Genomic DNA, 20,751 nt, shown 5'->3' on the forward strand with positions numbered 1-20,751 from the left:
TGAACAGCTCACCTTCATAATCCCTAAGGGGAAAGTGTTCTTTTGTTTCTTTGGTGTTTTTTCCCCCCAATACACTCTAATCATTCCTAAGTAGTTTGCCAAAATCACCACCCAGAGAAGGCATTCCAGAGTCATAAGGTCAAGGACGTAGTAGAACTTATGCAGATTTTGACTTTCATCTGTGATGCTGAAAACTCATCCAGTCATAACAGTACTATCTCCAGTATACTTTGTGGACTTTAGTGTACCCTCACATAACATAATTTCTCCTTTGGACACTCTTTTCCAGGTAAATGTTGACCTGCTCCAGCTATTCTTTAAAATTCATTTGTTTAATCAATGGGGTAACAAAATGTTTTTCCTGCCTCAGATGAAGTACTCAGCTGAAGCTGGAAGCACTGCCTGTACCCCCGCACCTACACTCACTTCCAAGTGAGAAGGGTGTTCTTTGTTTCCTTATATCCGTTCACCGTCACCATGTGCAGCTGCCAACCCCAGGAGAACCATGAGTTTTGAAAAAACAAATTGCTTATGAAGCTGCTAGATTTGCCCATCCAGGATTTTATTTTATTCTCTGGGTGTTCAGGTGGAAGAAACACATGTGGTGTACTTAAATTACAAATTGGATTTCATCTTCAGGTTCAGAATTTTGACACATGTAATTTAGCTTGGTGCTAGAGGTTTGTGCCTCAGAGAGTGCACTTTGAGGTCACAGGAAAAAGCCATTCTCCAACTACTTGTATTGAGCTGTATTCTGAATTCTCTGAAAGGAGACAAAGTGGAAAAGACTTTACTTATTTTTACTAATGTGTTACATTGTCACAAAGTAAATTTCTCTCAAAAGGGGAGGAAAAAAACCCAACCAAACAAAAAAACCACCAAAAAGACCTGGATGTGGTGCAGCCAGATGCCTGCAGCCTGCTCTGCACAAGTCCCTTCTCACCCCGCATGGAAGTGTACTGGTTGAACAGATACCAGCAAGTCACTTGTAATACCTCATTTCAGGTCTGTGGAGATAAATTTTATCATAAATTTGGAAGCTTGATTTAATTGCGCTAATTTTCTCCTGGGAGCTGATAGATTCCTACTTACAGTATTTCCCCTGTATGTAATGAATCATAGTGAGGCTTCCTTTTATTTATACCTGCTAAAAGTCTAGGCAATGAGTTGCAATAGGTATTAAGGAAACATGTCAGAAATTATCTTAGACCATTTGCTGCGTGATCTTCATCCATTTCTAGGTCTATTCTCACATATGATGATAATCATTCCATTCTTCTGGAAATAATCGCAGAAACTCCATTTTAATTCTTTCTCCATGGGGAGTCCATTCAAGAGAGAGCTTATTTCAGACATGCAAGACATCACTTCTCCTCTTAACATCCATTCTCATTTATTCACTTTTGAGCAAAACGCTATAGATGTGGAAGTCATTATGGCTACTACACTTCTCAGTGCTTGTGATTTTGTCGAGTATAATCATACACATGTCAGAGCTCTGATTTTACTGCCGCTTGAATTTGCTGCTGAATGGAAGCAGGGATTAGATGCCATTCTATGAGAATAAAGTTCATCTGTCACATTCAAGAGCCAGTCACCGGGGTATCTTGTCTCTCATACGGTTTTGGAAAATCACTTTGCCTCCAAGTCTCTGAGTTACTTTTCCTGCTAGGGATTTATTGCTTATGCAAAAAGCTTGTAATCAGTATTTATGATTTATATAGAAAGAAAGGCAGTCCTCTAAGAAAATTAAGTGACAGAGTTATAACTGTGTTGTTTCTGTCATCTTAATTCCTCCTCCTGAGTACTTTTTAAAAAATGAAGTCTGTTTCTTGGGGAGGAGGGAAGCTTACAAGGAATCATTCTCCACCATCATCTTTCTATCTCCTGATAGGTTTTATCCTGAATTCATTGCATACTCAGCCTTGAGCAGCCATCTCATCCATGTCCATGAATACCTGAAGGGAAGGTGCAGAGAGCCAGGCTCTTTTCAGAGGTGCCCAATGCCAAAGGTAATGGGCATGAACTGGAATATAGGAGGTTTTGCCTAAACACCTGGAGTACTTTTGTGCTTTGTGGGTGCTGGAGTACTGGCACAGGCTGCCCAGAGGCTGTGGGCTCTCCTCCTTGAAGATCTCCAGAGGCCACCTGGCCATGGGCATGGGAACCCTGCTCTGGGTGGCCCTGCTGGAGATGGGCTGGGACCTGCCTGCCTCAGCCATGCTGTGATTTGTAACTTATGTTGGGAGAATACAGAGACTGGGGAAAGTCTTCAGTAAGCTGCTTGGGCACTTGGGCAGTGTGTAGACCTCAGGATTTCAAGCACAAGTTGCAGCTGCTGAGTGACTGCTTCCAGTGATACGGAATGTTGGAGAGTGCATAGCACCAGAGTACTGTGAGCTCAATTAAAGAGGAGTGGAGTTAAGAATGGGGAGCCCCCATCTGTTCAGAGCTCTGAGCTCCTGAGAAGAGGAATTTAAAAGCTGTTAGCACTGTAATTTGTCGGCTTGGTTACTCCCTTTTATAAAGTACATTCTTTGAAAAATGGTATTGCCAAAATGTGGATTCTTCTTTCAGATATGACAATCATTTCCTCTTAATTAATCTTGATAGTTTGTTCATCTTCACAGAGCAGATCTTCACAGGGAGAAAGAAATGCACGTTTCCTTCAGGAGCAAATTATGAACACACTAAATTGAAAAGCTGCAATGTTCTGTCACATTAACTCGGGTCCTACAACATAGCAATCACACTTGATAAATGGTGGCATTAAAGAGAACACGTGCACGGGGTTGTGATGGCAACGACGATATCTGGCTACTCATTGTTACATGCCTTGCCCTCCTCGTTTATGTCTTTGGGAGTGATGGACATATATGAAAAAAAAAAAAAATCAATAGTTTTTCAATCTTTTGTTGCAGTTAACAAAACATGGGGATTGCAACTGGGACGTGTGTTGGGCTGTAATACCCCTGCAGCTTTAGTTCTGTGGAAAAATATGCTGTTGCATTGTGTTAAATATGGAGGTACATAATACATTGTAACATAATACATTGTATCATTTGAGATACATTTTTATGCAATAGATATTTATTAATATGAATTTGAGGGAAGTATAATGCTATATATTCCCTCGGGAGCAGTTTTGGATGGTGTCTGCTGTTGCTAAACCAAAGTGTTTGTCAGTACTGTGAGTAGGAGGGCGACTTCCTATTTCAGACTGCAAGTGGCAGGGAGAATTACTCTCTTCTGGTTTTGACCTACATGTCCCCATTTCTGAATGGCTGGTATTAGTGTTTTGTTTAAGCCAGCTCTCTGTGGAGAACAATTATTACAATTATTACAAGTTACAGGCATCGTTTTAAAAGCTACTGCTGTCATTGAATCTCTTAGTGGGCTGTGTTGCTGTAGAGTGTTCAAGTTTCTGACTCAAGCCCAAGCACAGAACATCCTTTTGAGGTCTGTCATTCAGTGCACTCTTAAACATTTGCGGTGGATTTTCCCAGTGCCTGTGGTACTGTTTTCCCCTTTTTATTGTGATCAATAGCAATAGCAGCACCACTGCACTGAGGCCACGAGGTCACGTTTGGGCTAACGCTGACTCCTTCCATTATCCCTCCCATGCCTTCTACTCTTCTTTCTCCTATATATGGTTGAAATTAAATATATATTTCAAAAGAATATACACTTTAAAAATGTGACACTGTATAAGCAGCTGTTGTGTTAGGAAATATAACTTATGCAGCTGATGTGTCAGCCTCTTGGTCCCCTATGCAGCACAAGCCAGTTTGCTGGTTGTACCACTGTTACAAGCTTACTGGGGCAGGAGTTATATTTTGTGCCATAGCTTTATGCAGCAGCTAAGACAGAAGGGCTCTGGTTCATTACTCTGCCTCCTAGAGTGCAAGCAAATTACAATAGTTTAAACACACTGTGGTTTGTTTTCAGGCATCCCTGGCAGAGGGGGTGTGCAGTGTGATTTTGGCACTGCTGGGCAGCTCCTCATGTGGTGAAGCGGAGCTGAGCTGTGGCTGCTGACCGATATGGTGAAGCTGCCACTGAGGAGGAGGCTACAGTCCTCAAAATTACTCATGTTTCAATTTCTGTTTCCTTTCTCTACTTTTTTTCACAGAATTAAATGTAAAAGAATCTGATGTAAAAGTGTGTGATGAATCATCGTGTAAATATGGGGGAGTGTGTAAGGAAGAGGGCGATGGCCTGAAATGTGCCTGTCAGTTCCAGGTAAGGAGCGCTCACTTTTCCATTTGCCTTTTGTGTCAGACTCTGGAAAATCCAGAGGCAACTTGTTTATTTTTCTTCCCATACTTCTTGCCTGGGGAGATGGTGAGCTTGGCACCACATCTGTAGCTCAGTCTGCTAATCAACTCAGAGCTGGATTATAGGTAGAGGATGCCTCCAGTCACGCTCCCCAAATTTCATTTACTTCTTTTGGTAGTCACAGGCCTTTAATACTCACAGGCTGAAAATAATAACAGCAACAGCAATAATAAGAATTAAATTAAATTGTGTCCAAACAGGAAAAACAGCAAAGGTATGTAAATGTACTCTGACACTGAGTGGGCAGTGAAAATGAGATAGTAACAGGATCACCAGCAGTGGTCATAAAGTTTATTGAATGAAAATGAGTTTATTGAGTGAATTATTCCCACTCAGGAAAACAAAAAAGTGGTGAGAATTGATTTTTAAAAAAACATATGAACTTTAAAAAGTAGTGAATAAGAAGTTCAATTTGCTCCATTGATTTTTATGCCTGTAGTTTACACTTTCTGTGACTATCATGGCAATCCTACCCCGAACATTTTAGAGAAAAGAGAATAATCATAGAATGAATCATAGAATAACAGAATGGTTTGGGTTGGAAGGGACCTCAAAGTCCACACAGCCCCACCCCATGCCATGGGCAGGGCTGCCCCCCACCAGCTCATCTGCCCAGGGCCCCATCCAGCCTGGCCTTGAGTCCCTCCAGGATGAGGCACCACAGCTTCTCTGGGCAGCTGTGCCAGAGCCTCATCACCTTTTGAGTGAAAAATTTCCCCCTGACATCTAATCTAGATTTTCTCTATTTAGTTTAAAACCATTCTCATTTGTGCTGTTGCTATCAGACCATGTAAAGAGTTGGATCTCACTCCTGTTTATACGCTCCTTTTAAGTACTGGAAGGCCACAGTGAGGTCTGTCTGGAATCTTCTCCAGGCTGAACACGCCCAGCTCTTCGTAGGAGAAGTGCTCTAGCCCTCTGATGATGTTCATGAGATACTTTAAATTTATGATTTATATCCAAGACAAAGGTATCAAATATTGAGACTCCTGGTAAAACTACAAGAGTTAGCAGTGTTACCAATCAGCGCTAGAGTGGGCTATCATTCAGTGCATTGAAAATAATTTTGTGTTCTGTTTCCAATGAATAATAAATCAAGGGGAACCAGAATAGCAACTGTGTGTGTCTGATCTTACTCCAGTTTTGGATCCTGGTCTTTCAGAGCTAGCTTTTGATGTAGTGTCATTCAGTTGGGTACCTACACTGAGGGCATCCTGCAGCTTGCATCCCCTAGAAAAAAATGAGATTTGATTGCCTTTTAAAGTGAGAAAAAAATCTTAGGAGAAGAATTTTATTTATCAGTCTTCCTTCTTGCTGTAACTGTTATTTATGAAAAACAATAAAATCAAAACCCAATAATGGTTTTAAAAATGGAAAGAAATTCAACCCTAGGCTAAGCAAAGGTTTCATTTATTTTCTGTAGGTGGTAAATTTTATAACCTCCCAATATCCAGGTCAGGAGGGCTAAAATAAGTAGCTGTCTCATGTGATAAGCTGATAGTTTTTCTTTAGGAGCTCATTTTTAAAGCCAATGCTATTTTAAAGCTAATTATAAGTTTATGTGTACTTCTTGAAAAATTTATCCTATATTTAAAGAAAGAAGCCTAATCATGAGGAGAAGGTGTCATATTTTTCAGGCATACCAGGTTAAATTCTTTGTGTAAATTTCAAACTTGGTTATTCAGCAGAAGCTAGGTCCACCAAAATACCCCAGGCAATGAATACTCAGCCCAAACTGTTGGGTTCTCTGTGTTCAAATCTGTATGAGGACCAGCTAATTTTATTGCTGATAGCACAAGACTGTGCAAAAGAATTAAAGAAATTTGTGTACAATGCTTCAACTAAACCAACACTGGAAGGAAGAAGCAGGGATCTAATCCTGCTCTCAGAATCACAGAATCACCAAGGTTGGAAAAGACCTCTAAGATTATTCAGTCCAACCATCCACCTACCACCAATATTTCCCTGCTAAACTTTGTCCCTCATTACCACATCTAAATGTTTCCTGAACATCTCTAGGGACGATGACTCCTCCACCTCTCTGGGCAGCCTATTCCAGAGCTTGACCACTCTTTTGGAGAAGAAATTTTTCCTAATATCCAACCTCCACTGGTGCAACTTGGGGCCATTCCCTCTAGTCCTATTGCTAGTTACACTTGAGAAGAGGCTAACCCCAAAATCTTATGGATATCAGTAAAACTTTGGCAGCTGCATACTTCTGAAGACTTCAGACTATACTTTCAGAGTAATTTGGTGATTGCTGTAGAACGTGTGTTTTTTTTCCCCTTTGCCACATGATGAAATCAGATTTGCGAGCTGTAAGGTGCCTACAGCGTGTAAATGCAGAGGTAACCCTGAACAGAATTTTCTGTTCCCCGCAACTGAAGACATTTGGCTAAATTGGCCACTGGTCTGATTCAGTAAGACATTTCTTTCCTTCCTCAAACTGCAGTTTTCAGGAAAACTGACTTTAGCAAGAGAGATGCCTAATTAAAAGTCTCATGTCCGTTGCTGGTCAGCTGAGGCTTCTCCTGTTGGAGGGCAGGACTGTTACTGGCTGTGGGCTGCAGGATTTGGCTCCCCTGGCTGCCTGAGTGCAGACAGTTTTGGAGAAGAAAGAGGCATTGCTATTACACTTAGACTATTTTTAAGGCAAAGGCTGGTAAAGACTCCCTTGTATTCAGGAAAATGCATAGAGATTTCAGTTACTTTTCCCTTTTCCTTACTCTTTCTTCCTCCTCATGTATGGCCATTCCTAGCCCAGCAGCATTTATTAAGTATTTGGTCTTCCAAAACTTTAAATATTAATGAGTCCTGCTTTTCCTCCTAGGATTCCCTTCGGAAACAAGTTCCGAAATTTCAATGTTGCCATTGAAACACATATCGTGGCATGGCAGCATGAGCACTGCAGGCCGTAACCTCTTTGAACACCTCGTGGGCTTTCTCTCACAAAGTCACCTAATGTAAAGTGAGATACTGGAGCTTGACTCTCCAGCAACAAATGTATAGATCAGACTGCAGGAGAGATGCTGGAGGATGCCGTTGTGCTCTGTTTCACTGACCTTAGTGATATCCTGACTTTCAGCAGGCCTACTCATAAAAAAGGTTAACTCCTTTTTTATTATAACTGAGGAGGGAGAGAACACATTTACCAAACTTCTGAAAAGGTCTCTTGCTGCAGTTTGTATGACATTTTGCAAAGCCTGGATTAAAAAATCATCAACACCTGACAGTTGTGTTCTGCATCAGAGGTGGTGCAGGGTTCTTTTTGGATCTCAGTAAGAATGGTTCAACCACAAATGGCTTAATAGGGTAACTGCTTTAGTAAGACAGAATAAGGAATATTGATAGCAAGTAATCTTGCATCTTAGCATCTTAGAATTCACTAAAGAATTACCAACGTATTAAAAAAGATATCACTTTATCTCTAATTTTCTATCCTCAGGATAGAAACCTGAATGCTTAAAATATGACACAGTAACTTTACCATTAATAGTATCTCTAAGCTGCTGTCCCTTTGGAGCAGTTTAGCTTAACTACCACTGTTATTTCTGTGTGTACCTTCTGTCACTGGCTGAACTTTCTCAGTTTGATAATACACTTCACATGTTTAAGAAATTTGGCAGCTAGTCTGTGTCTTTGTTCATTGTTTCTCGGTGTTTTTGTTTGTTTGTTTGTTTGCCTAGAAGTTCTAAAGATGCAGAAGATGTCTAGAACTGTAGTTACCACTGAAGCCGCAACAGGGCAATGTGTTTTCTTCCAAACAGCGAGGTGGGGTTTGGATACTCAGTTCAGCAGGGAGCATGTAGCACTCATAGGCACTGGCAGACTGGCTGTTTTAGTCTGTTTCACTGCATTTCTGTACATGTTATTCATACAAGAGATATATAATCCATTTTTCTTAGAATGTAAGAAAATAGCAAAAAACAGGCTGCTCCTGCCAAAGCCTTTCCAAATGATCAATTTTTCTTTCTTCTTTTCTTCTTATAAATTGTACCTGCTTTAGACGTTGCACTCAAAATTTGGCAGTACAGCTATACAAAAGAAGTATTATAGTTGTTGACCATGTATAACACTCATGATACTCATAAATTTAATGGTGGTTGTCTTCCATTTCCCTTGAAAGATTGTTCTTTGCTCAAAAAGATCAACAGAGTTCCCTTTGAGTCCCATGCTTTTATCTTTCAAATGATTGTAGATGTTTGTCATATTCCCTTTAGACATTTCTGAGATCCAGAGTTATTTAGTTATTTTAATCTTTCCTGCTGAATTTCTATGCTCAGTCCATATGGAGATGGACTATTATTTCAGCGATCTGAAAGGAATATATACAGTGAAATAATTTTCCTTCAGTGATAAGAATTATAATTTGCTGCTGGCAACTTTATATTTACACATCTCTCTTCCTATACATTAACATGCAATTGAGATGATCCATGTGCTTTTGTATGAGTGAGTTACTTTGTAATTTCTTTTTCAGTGTCACACAAACTATATTCCTGTTTGTGGATCAAATGGAGACACTTACCAAAATGAATGCTTCCTCAGGAGAGCTGCTTGCAAGCATCAGAAAGAGATAACAATGGTATCAAGGGGACCTTGTTACTCTGGTACGTAAAACATTCTTCGTCACCAATGAATGATGGTATATGATCAGCTCTTTTGTTTTTCCCATAAATCTAGAGATTTTCATTTGCATGCTTTTTGTTGAGTGAAATTATGTGCAAACCACAAGTCCTCTTTAACAATGAAATATAGAGAAGAAAGCTGATATACTTTCTGATATCCTAACAGGTTAATAAATGAACACTGAAACTAGAAGTACTTTATCTAGAAAATGCTGTGTGAATGCTTCTGATGTATGTATCAGGGAACCTTGATATTCATTCAAAAGGCTCACAGTGAAATTGAACAGATTCCAGATTATTCATGTCTTTAGAATGTACGTTTTTTGAATGTACAGGATTAGTGTGACATCCAAAACCGGATTCTGATCATCCCGATTACCACTGTACTTGCAACCAAACCATCATCTTTACTAATTGCACATTGGTCATGACCTTGAAGATATGCATAACTCTTACAAAATCATTGTACTTCACATTTCTGGTGGGCTGGTGTTTCCACGCATGTAAAACAGGTTTTCCAACACTTAAAATACATAGGACAAGTTTTCACTATCTCTGTCCTGAATGTTGCAATGTGCTGTTGGACATAGAAGCTTTAGGTATCAGAGGTCTTCTGAACACCTGGTAAGATTTCAAAGCTGGTGAGGTCAAACAAATGGCTGGCTGTCCAGAATTAAACTATATGGCTTAACAGCATAAACAGCTGCATACTTTCATATACATATATATGTATATACATATATAACACAGAAACAAACAAAAGCTTGTGGAACATCTCTCATCTTACTAGTAGTGACTAGGTTACATCTCCATGGTAGCACAAAGTGTGGCTATGGATCAGGTGCATACTCCTGCCCAGCTTTGCATTGTCAATTATAGATACCAATGACAATTTAGAGGCAGCAGCCTTGAACTTGCTGGTATCTGCAACATCTGTCTGGAAACGAGGGGAGTTATTTGGGCAGTTTATTTAGGCCAAGTTCATTGCTACTGTTCTATTGCTGGTCTCAGAGATGGCTTGTTTAAATGCAGGGTAGCTGTGTTTTCATAGACTGCTCTAATGCCTTCATCTGCAGCACAGCCCTATACTGAGATGTGGTTTTATTTACTAAGGTCCAAAATGATCTATAGCATCTTGTGCCTGGCTGAGCTGCAGATGAATCTTCCAGCAGACCACAGGACACTAATGGAATGTTACCTTCTTTCTCAATCTGCCACCTATAAATTATCTCCAGAAGACATAGAAATAGCAAAAAAAGATCTATTAACATTTTGGAGCATTCATGTATTCCACTAACAACATCCGAGAAGTATGTGGATTTCTTTTTTTTAATTTTATATGCACTCTGCTCCACTTACTAAGAAAGACATTCAGGTTGCTGGCAGCCAATTACAACATTGCTCTGCTAATCTGAGATATTTTTTTGTAGCCTTTCTCTCCTTTTTTCTTATGTCCCACTTCAAGCCCAGGAAATGCAGTGCAATTTTTAGCACTTAGCGTAATACATCAAGATGTGCTGAGACACAATTGAGCGGAAAGTACTGAAAACATTTCTGAAACGAGGGATGCCATTTGGGTTTTGTACTGCACTTACAGTGGCCCAGTCAGTGCAGCTCTACCAGCTCCCAGAGTGTCTGGTACACTCTGATTGATCTGAGAAAATGGGATCATAAAAGCCATCCTCTGGAACCAGCCTATTCCCTGCCGGTGATAATAGGTCATTGTGGAGTCAATGTATTTGTACTCTTGATCTGTAGCATATCTCTCTCCCTCTTTCTCTCTCTCTCTATATCTATATATATATTAGGATAAAATGCCTGAATGGAAAAATCCTTTATAGGCTCACATTATTTTTCACATAGTGCCTCGGAATTTGCTGTGAAAATCCTTCTGTTTGGGGATGTCTTTGGGAGCCAAGCAGAGACTCACTGTTTTTCTATCAGAATCTGCTTTTCAAAGCAAAGGCCTGCTTTATCCTGGAGGGATGCACACAAGACAACAGCAAGGAATTCCCCCAGTGGCTATGTAAGAGCTATTTCATTTTAAGTACGTGAGAGCTCTGAAGCTCATACAAGAATGAAAATCTTCCCGTTTGCTGGGGTCTGCTGCCTTCTGAGGATACAGCACTGGAAAACAGTACACAGAATGATTTAATCAGATGTATTTCTTGACAGGTAACACTGTGAATAATTTTTCACAGTCATGGGTGATTTAACAGCTTATTTATATATTTATTTCCTTTGTCTAGGAGCCATCAGAGTGGCAAGATCCTAAAATAAGCACCATTAAAAAAAGAAAGGAAATCATAGGTGCGTTAGGAGTGAATAAAATGCAGGTTTTGATGTTAAGATGACATTTTAGAGAATTATAAGAGAATGTATGACTGAAGCTTTGGGGACTGCATATGGAGGTCTCAACATCTGAAAAGCCCATTTTTCTATGTAGGGATGGTTGTTTTTTCATTTGGTTGGTTGGTTGGTTTTTTTGTTTTGGTTTGGTTTGGTTTGTTTTTTTTTGCCAAATATCTGGTTTTACAAAGATGTTTATATGCCTAAACACTCCTGGCAGGAGCTATGGATGATGAGGGTCCATGGTTTTTAGCCAATACAATTCTCACATTGCAGAATACAGAGATACTGGAAAAATGAGTGAAATGCAGCTTTAGTGCTCTCTTTGCTTAATACCTAAATATATCTTAAAGTAGCCTTAAGCTAGCTAAAAGTCAAGCAAATTAACCTGTATTCATAAAGAAGGCATTGTCGAGTTGGAGTCTAGGTGGAGAGGAATAGGGCTGTAATGTAAGGGACTTGACAAGGGTACTTCTTGGGATCATTTCCCATCTTCCTCCACCTTTCCTTGTGCTTTATTGGCCTTCTCCTAGCAAAAGCTGGATGGCCAACTGTGGGATTGTTCTAGTTGTGAACTAGAACACAGCACAAGCCCAGCTTTTTCCTTATTGTTTTCCAGAGAAGCTGTGGTGCCCCATCCCTTAAGGTGCTCAAGGCCGGATTGGATGGGGCCCTGGGCAGCTGAGCTGGTGATTATATGATTATTTATTTCTCTCTGATCAGTTTCCCATCTGCAGTTCAGCCCACTGACAAATGCAGGGATGGGAGCACTGAGCATGGGGAGGTGGCAAGGCCTATACCAGGATTGCTGCTATCTCAAAGCATCAGCCATCTAGCTGCTGTCATGAGGCCTTCAGCAGCTCATAGGGGATGGTGTTACACTGACACTGGTTATGCTACCAGAGGTTCCTCTACAAGAGGTTATCCCAAACTGGCCTGCTAGAATGGGGTTAAGAAGCCAGGGAGGGACGCAGTCAGAGGAGAAGAGAGAACCATCACCTAGACCCTTGATTTCTTCTGTCTCCATCTGTCTGTGAATTTATTGCTTGGTTTAAATACATTAATTCAGTGAATACAAAATAATCCTGTATGATTTATTCCCAATGTGTGTTCCTGTTAGCTCATACACAAAGCCAGCATTTTGACTGCTGTCAATTTTACACTATATATATGCACATGAAAATGAAACCACATGACACAGTCTCTGACATACCACATTTACAGGGTATTCATACAGCATACTGTATGGTTTGGAAGGCACAGTCAATTGCTTTCTGTGTTGAGATTTCTAAAGTTAAAAACTAATTATTTGCAGATATTATGGCTCTGTTAGATTTAAGGAGTGATACTCTTAGAAGTGGCTTAAACTTTGTGTTCTTCAGTCTGAAGTAATCAAACTCTTACCCTGAATTTTATTCATTTATTTATTGGTGAGAGGGCTTAATATGAAGCATAATTAGATGTACACGTTGTCCTGAAAAGAAATATAATAAGTTCAGTTTAATCCTTTTGAGGGAGATGTGGAAGAAGTTCAAGGCGGCTCACTTTTAGATTCAGAAAATGGGAAAATAACTGTTGATGCTTTTACAACAAAGCTGTAACAAACCTGAAAACCTGCTATAAAAACAGGTGTGCATTTTGCCAGCTGACTGAGACAGTCCTAGCTTCAGTGCCACGCAGGAGCTTTCCAGTCCAGCCTTCAAGGAGAGCTGGTGACAGCACAACATCACCGTCTGTCGTTGGAAAGGAAATGGTTTGGAAGTGAAGAACAAAGCTTACACAAACCATGTCAACACATTCCAGAATTTAATATTCTGAACTTCTTTTGCATGCCATAATTTATCAGGAATGGCTACAAGAATCAAATGATAGCAAATGCTTTCCCCAGAAGACATCAAGATAAACCAGCATTGCCTATGTGCAGCCTGGCAAGGCACAGATTAACAGCTTCTCTCCAGCTGTGGGGGGAGGGTGGGCTTGCAGCTGCTGACAATTAGACTTGTCAGTATTCCTTCCCAAAAGCTGCTGCTGATTTCAAAACCAGGGGTAATTGCTAGCAGAACCCCAGCTCCTGGGGATGGGAGCCCTGTGGGAGCAGGTCTGAGCTGATGGGTGCGTGGGGTGGTTGAATTGACACCCAGCACAGCAAATGTCCCCATGTGTTTGGCCAGCAGCAGGACCTGGGGGTGGCACTGCATTTGGTTTCACTCTAGTTGGCAGCTTTAAGCAGGTTATGATGGTTTCAGAAGTCTTTTGAAATGCTGGCCTTTGGATCACAGCCTGGGGAGTTAACTGATCTGCTGCTGCTTTGCTTTGTGGGTGGGGATGCACCTGCTCTTCACCCAGAAGCAATCCTGTGTAACCAGGGTTAAATGGCAGAAAGTTTGCCCTGTCCCTCCTGAGCTGCTTATTGCTCAGGTCTGTATTGGCCTGGAAAACCAGACTGCATGCTGCCAGCTAGCAGGGGATTGTGGTAGAAAGAGCAGTTGCCCTTTCTGTCTTCCAGTTTGGCTTAATAGGATGAGTAATCGACAGCAACTGAATAAAATAGTTGACATTATCTGGGATTTGTGGAATGAAGTTCTGGGAATGCTGGTGTCAAAAGACCAAGATCTGCTTAGCAAGGAAGTGGCACATGCTGTTTTTGTACTAAAAAAAAACCAACACATGCCACCCACCTAACACCCAGCTATATCCCAAAAGCTTTAGGAGAAAATCCAGGTCTTGGGTATAAAGGGTATAATAACTCCAGAGTGCCAAAGTTCAAATGCTGGAAATCTCTTCTCAACGGTCAGCTAATCCTTGCAGTACCCAAATTCCACAAATACATCAGATTTTTTTTTATTATTATTATTTTTTCCTGGAGAATGCATACAGTTTTACCTCTGATGTGTCAAGAGGTATTTAGTTCTGCCCATGACACAATAGCCACTGACCTGTTTCTTACACAGACCTTAAAAAGGTGCCACCTTTTGGCACTTCTTTGCATACTCTTATGCAAGCAGGATTTGGTGAGTTTGCTCTGAAGGCACTGCTGGGCCATGTGGTTCAGTAGAAGGGTCTGCTTGTTCTAAAGTTGTCAGCAGGTCATTGGTGCTTCTGTTTGGAGCTGTTTGGAGCATGTTCCAAAAGCAAGGAAGAAGCCGGTTCAATTTTCATGGTAGTTGAAGTTAAAAGCTGGTCCCACTGGGAATCTCTCTTTAATTACTGAGCTGAGGATGGTGGGATGGTGCTTCTGTCCAGCTTTCTTGCCTGAGTGTTCTTCTTGCCAGGTCCTGCAGCATGGAAACTATCTTTGGAAATTCTGCATTGGTTGAGGGCCTGAGAAGAGCAAGACTGCTTATCTGAGTAAGCCTGTAGAAAATGCTACTTTGAAAACCGGCAGCTGTTTGGGAGAACCTAGCCAAGGCTCAGGAATACAAAGGAACACCAGTTTGGTATAGCACGCTGGACACAGACATGCTAACATAGCATCCGGCTCAGGGAGAAGCACTCAAAAATGATGCCAAATGTTATACAGGATACCACTTTTTTAATTTAATGATACCTTGAGATCTGTAAGGCCAGCAAGTAAAGAATGTATCCATTCCTTTCCTAGGATGCTCTTCACAGAGTTGCCTGCAGACTTTCCACAGGTCAGCCCAACGCTGCTGAGCATCACCTCTGTCATTTAAATGGCTCTCGTAGCTCCTTGCCTCAGGCTGGGTGTGTGCTGGGGAGTGAGGGCCAACAACGTAAGCATGGAGCGACTCAGGTTCCTCTGAAGCATTTTAGCCTTTGGATTTTGTAAGAACTGCACACTGAGCTTTCTCATGTTTGTAGGTCAGCATCTCCTCCCCTGAAAACAGCTCAGGACACAATTTCACCACTTCAAAGAAGCATATACACTTACATTATATAAGTAAATTACACTCCTTCAAGTTTCTTAATGAAGCACTAACACATCATAAAGCATTTTTTTCAGCAATTCAACACATTTTATACAGGATTGTCTGCTTTGTCAGTAAATTGGGTCACTACGGGTGGAACATGAGTCCTGTTTTTGCGTTTATTTCTGTAAGTTACTAAGCACAGTTTGTTAGGCAGAATAATGGTAGAGGAGAATAGTGGTAGAGGAGGAAAGAAAGGAGAATTTAGTCTAGGGAAAAGTCTCTCTTGCTGATATTCTGTGTGACAGGAGATTATTTTTAATGTGCAAAGTGACCCAGTAACGTGGAATTTCTCACTTTCCTCCACGCATTAGAGGGAATTATTCTTAGAAAGATAGCTGCTTAAAGAAGAGGTGGGGGGGGAGGAACTGAACAAATGGAGGTTTGGTTCTTCCTCTGATGTGAGCAATGAGCTCGTAGGTGGGAGTACAAACCCCCCTCCTCTCTCTGTTCTCCTTGTTCTTTTGGATTTGTGGGAGTAGATTCAGCTACCTCCTCTGCCATCAGACTGGGCATGAAAGGAGGGGTGTGGGATGAGCACTGTGTGTGCTCTGCAGCTCTCCTCATCTTTCAGAAGGCTAAGTTAACCAGGGAGAGGAGCAGTTTACTGGCAGCGATTGCCATCCCAGCCTCTCCTCTCACCTCCCTTAAGCGAAGAAAGACCAAGGGAGATCTGTGACTCCAAAGGGCAGCACCAGCTGAGGACAGTGGGATGCACATCCCTGTACCCTCATCACAGTGCTCTGAAGAGAAGTGAGTTGACCCGGGATGGTGATGAGGTACTCAAACTATTAATGCAAAGGGGATGCAGCTACGCAAAGTCACTCATCTGATGCTAATCCAGTCAACCTAATGCCAATTAAATAATTATGCTGTTAGAGCATCCTTACACAAAGTGATTAGCTCACTTGAAAAGAGCTATTTTATAGGTAGATGACCTAAACCAACTTTACTTTCAGGATCAGTTGCTTTTGCAGCAAAGTGGTTTATGCATTACTCCTTCATGTGCCATTCTCAGGGCTAGGGGGCTGAGGGTAAACCTACTTTCCTTCGTAAACAGATTAAAAAAAATCAGGCTGTATGCTCTTCATCTGTTTTAGGTTTAACAACTCTGAAGCTATCACAGTTGAAAAAAGGCTAAGAAAGCTGCTCAATACCAAGCATTGCTGCTCTTCGAATAAAAACTGTCCTGACACAATAGGCCATGACAAACCCTATGAGAGGATGCCAGCCTTTATGCAAGATGTTTGTTTTTACAGCTGGCTCATGAAATGTAACACCTGCACAATGTTTTACAGTGACAAGTTGCTAACAAACAGCTGCTCCTGGAGCAATATTTTCATTTGCTTTCTTTTTTTTCTTTTTCCTCTCTCCTTCTGTTTCCTTTCCAGATAATGGTTCTGGGTCAGGAGAAGGAGGTGAGTACTAAACCCCAGTTACATGTGCTGTTTTTTAGTATATATGTATCTGTGTCTACATTATGTGAGGTGCTGCTGTGCCTCAGGAATTAAGGAAAAGGTATAACAACTAAACTAACAACTAAAAAACAAGCTTGCATGCTGTGTTCTGAGTCTCTCAGAACAGTATTTCTGCAGAAATATTTTGTAGTGTGCATTTGACTAATGTTGTTCTTTCAGATATGACCTACATCATTTTTCATTTGTTTCATGCATGCTGAAACAGTATTGCCAGCGATGTAGTGTGCTATTTAGATCTCTACTAAACCACTGTATTTCACCTTTATTTCACTCTTGAAAATGTCTATTCATAATAAATTTGTTTTCTTGCATTCATTTCCTCAGTGCCTGCAATGTCAATTTCTCACTTTATCCTTGGCAAACACATTGCATGAGATATATAAAGTATGATATGTTTTTAACGAATATTTTAAATGCTCCTGTTCAAAGCTATGTATTCAAAGAAGGCAAGTAGCACAGCAGGTACTAATGGAAGCATTCCTGTCTTTGAGCACATCTTAACCTTCTTCCAATGATCAAAAAAACACATGATTTTACTTAATTCTATCTCTGATGCTAGTAGCAAGAATACATATAGAACAAAAAATGTGAGATATAGGTAAAGACACAGGAAAGCCATTTTGCTTCTGAGTTTAGTTTGTCTGAAGCACTGCAGTGCATACTGATGAAGTATATACAAGTCACTGTGTTTGACAACTTGATTTAAGTGCACATTACCCAAACAAAATATTCCCTCAAACCTCTCAGGAGCCTTAGGTTTTCGTATCTATTTCCTAATGGCCTGTATGACCAGCAAGGGGCTTCATGATGCCTGCTTTCACCACATCAGTTCTGCACAGCCCAGGCACAGGTAGATGGGCAGCATGTGGGGCCAAACCCAAGCCCAGTTGCTTCCATGAGAAATGCAGCAAGTGGTGCTCACTAAGGCGGTCTGAAGAGTTATTTCACTAGCTCACATGAGTTCCTATCTCCAAGGACATGACGTTGAGTTGCCTTCACCTTTCTAACACAGTTTGAAGTATTGGAACCAATTTCCTGCTCAAGCACTGCCTCTTGTTACCTGCACTAGTGACTCTTCTGGTGCTTTTCTAGGGTTGGAGTGGGTAGCAAGATCAGATCTTTCTGCTTTCTACTTTGCTACCTAGCTTGTTATTCTCTGCAGCTGCTCCTGCAAGCTGAGAGTTGCTTGTACTTTATAGAGGAGACAGATGACAGTAATTTAGCCCATGTCTGACTTTTGTTTTTGCTACAGTTTTTAGAACTGCTTGAATGCTGTTGGGAATTCTTCTAGTATTTCCCTAATCAGATACAAAGATCTCTGTTAAAGTCTCTTGTAAATTTTACTGTGTTGGTCTGGAATAGATGACTGACAGATGCAGAGATTCTCTGGTAATTTTATGAAAAGTTTGAAGAAAAGTAGGACAGAACATGCTGTCTTTTGTTGGCTAAGCTGCTCAGTGATGAAATGAAAGATACAAGTTCAAATACATTTGTTGCTTGGTTTGGGGCAGGAGACTGAACCCACAATCTCTTGGTAAAAGAGTCCTAAACTGCGTCTCCCTTGGCCTCTACTGTTGTAGCTGCTTTCAGTTAAAATATTCATTGAGCCTGGGACAAAGGGACAGGGAAGAAGGAGACAGCCTGGAGGTTGGAAGGATACATTCTTCAGGGAGGCTTTGTTAGTCGAGACTTGAATTTTAATTATTTATGCAAAATAGGATGGCATTGCTGAACAGATTTGGTGGACTATTCAGGCTGCTTTGCAGCAGTGGGCAGTGTCTTGTCTTGGGAGTGGAATATGTGTGCCTGCTCACATCAGGCAGAATGGAATAAATTCAGTCCGAATCCCTTCACCCCATGTGAGTAACTACACTGTCTGGGTGTTCTATGAAAAAGGGGCAGCATACTCTATCACTGCCTCCTCCAGCAGTTTTGTGACACTAGTCTTTCACTTACCTGGCTCTTTTCTCTGTGTCAGCTGAAGTGTCCTCACTTTTGTCTACTATGAAAAACATTGGATATCATTCTTAATTTCAGGCAGAAAAATATTTTAAATCACAAAAAATTGTAATTCCCACCTGTCGTGGTTTCTGGATTTTTTTGTTGTTGTTTGTTTTGTTTTCCTTTGCTTTGCTTTAGACACATGTAGCGTCTAAAGTGCAGTGTTCCCATGATAGTAGGAAGAGTTTAAGGAAGCTGCTAAGCTGCATAGAGATAGAGTCAGGAAAGCCAAAGCCCAGCTTGATCTGAACTTGGCTAGGGATGCCAAGAAGAACAAGAAAGGCTTCTACAGGTACCTCAACCAGAAAAGAAAAGTCCTGGAGAGTGTACCCCAGGCAGGATGGTAGCAACAGACAAGGGGAAGGCTTAAGGTACTTAACAACCTTTTTGCTTTGGTCTTTCCTGATAATGCTCACCACACAGCCCTCAAATATTTGGCTTGGTAGGAGGGGATCAGGGAAGCAACATCCTTCCCACTGTGAGCAAAGATCAGGTTTATGACCACCTGAGGAACCTGAACATCCTCAAGTCTATGGATCCTGATGAGATGCATCCCAGACTCCTAAGATGTGGTTGTCAAGCCACTCTCCATGATATTTGAAAAGTTGTGGCAATCAGGTGAAATGCCTGGTGACTTGAAAAAATGTAACATCATACCAATTTTTTAAAAGGGTAAAAAGGATGATCCCAGGAACTACCAACCTGTCTGTCTCACCAGGAAGATCATGGAGCAGATCCTCTTGGAAGCTCTGTTAAGGCACATGGAAGGCAGAGAGGTGATATGGGAGAACCAGCATGGCTTCACCAAGGGCAAATCTTGCTTAACCAACCTAGTGATCTTCTATGATGGTGTCACTGCATCAATGGACAAGGGAAGAGCCACTGATGTCATCTATCTCAACTTCAGTAAGGCCTTTGACACAATATCCCAAAACATACTTCTCTCCAAATTGGAAAGATATGGATTTGATGGGTGGACTGTTTGATGAAGAACTGGCTGCAGGATCAAGTCCAGAGAGTGGTGGTCAGTGCCTCAGTGTCTGGATAGAGATCAGTGACAAGTGATGTCCCTCAGGGATTGGCCCTGGGGATGACACTTTTTAATATCTTTATCAATGGCATCAACAGTGGGGTTGAGTGCACTCTCAGCAAGTTTGCTTATGAAAACACCCCACCAAGCTATGGAGTGCAGTCAACACACCAGAAGGGATGTCATACAGAGGTACCTAGACAGGCTTAAGAATGGTCCCGGGTGATCCTCATGACTTTCAGCAAATCCAGGTGCAAGGTCTTGCATCTGGGTCAAGGCAATCCCCATTACCATTAAAAGCTAGAGGATGAAAGAGTTGAGCACAGGCCTGCCAAAAAAGAGCTGGGGGTACAGGTGGATGTGGAGCTGAACATGAGCCAGTAATGTGCCCTCACAGCCCAGAAAGCCAACTGTATTCTGGTCTACATCAAAAATGCATGGCAAGCAGGGTGAGGGAGGTGATCCTGCCCCTCTACTCTGCCATGGTGAGGCATCACTTGGAGTACTGCATACAGAAGTGGAATCCTCAGTGCAGGAGGGGCATGGACCTGTTGGAGCGCATCCAGAGAAGGGCCATAAAAATTATCCATGGAATGGAACACCTCTCCTATGAGGACAGACTGAGAGAGCTGGGGCTGTTCAGCCTGGGGAAGAGAAGGCTGTGAGGTGACTTGAGAGCAGCCTTTCAGTATCTAAAGGGGAGCTACAAGAAAGAACGGGACAGAATTTAGCAGGGTCTGTTGTGACAGAACAAGGGGAGATGGTCTCAAGCTCAAAGAGTGTAGATTTAGGTTGGATATAAGTAAAAAATCTTTATACAGTGAGAGTGATAGGGCACTGGAACTTTTTGCCTAGTGATGTGATTGATGCCATGTCCCTGGAGACTTTCAAGGTGAGGCTGGATAAGGCCCTGGGCAGCCTGATCTAGCTGTGGTGTCCCTGTTCACTGCAGGGGAGTTGGACTAGATGGCCCTCAGAGATCCCTTCCAAGTCTAAGA

At 41.5% G+C, this 20,751-nt stretch overlaps 1 protein-coding gene across 2 annotated transcripts in view; it reads left to right on the top strand.

The window, feature by feature from the left end:
• TMEFF1 (transmembrane protein with EGF like and two follistatin like domains 1) overlaps window positions 1–20,751 on the top strand; it is a 118,576-nt gene that overhangs the window by 65,069 nt on the left and 32,756 nt on the right. The window contains exons 2-4 of one of the 2 annotated variants that reach the window (XM_085220600.1): window positions 4,133–4,242; window positions 8,819–8,948; window positions 16,636–16,662. In XM_085220600.1, coding sequence (XP_085076726.1) covers window positions 4,133–4,242; window positions 8,819–8,948; window positions 16,636–16,662 — 267 coding nt within the window. The remainder of the gene's footprint in view (window positions 1–4,132; window positions 4,243–8,818; window positions 8,949–16,635; window positions 16,663–20,751) is intronic. The other variant, XM_085220601.1, reaches the window with a different exon arrangement.

The sequence above is a fragment of the Meleagris gallopavo genome, chromosome 3 (assembly GCF_905368555.1).
Source record: "Meleagris gallopavo chromosome 3, MGAL_WU_HG_1.1, whole genome shotgun sequence".
In the NCBI taxonomy this organism is placed as follows: domain Eukaryota; kingdom Metazoa; phylum Chordata; class Aves; order Galliformes; family Phasianidae; genus Meleagris; species Meleagris gallopavo.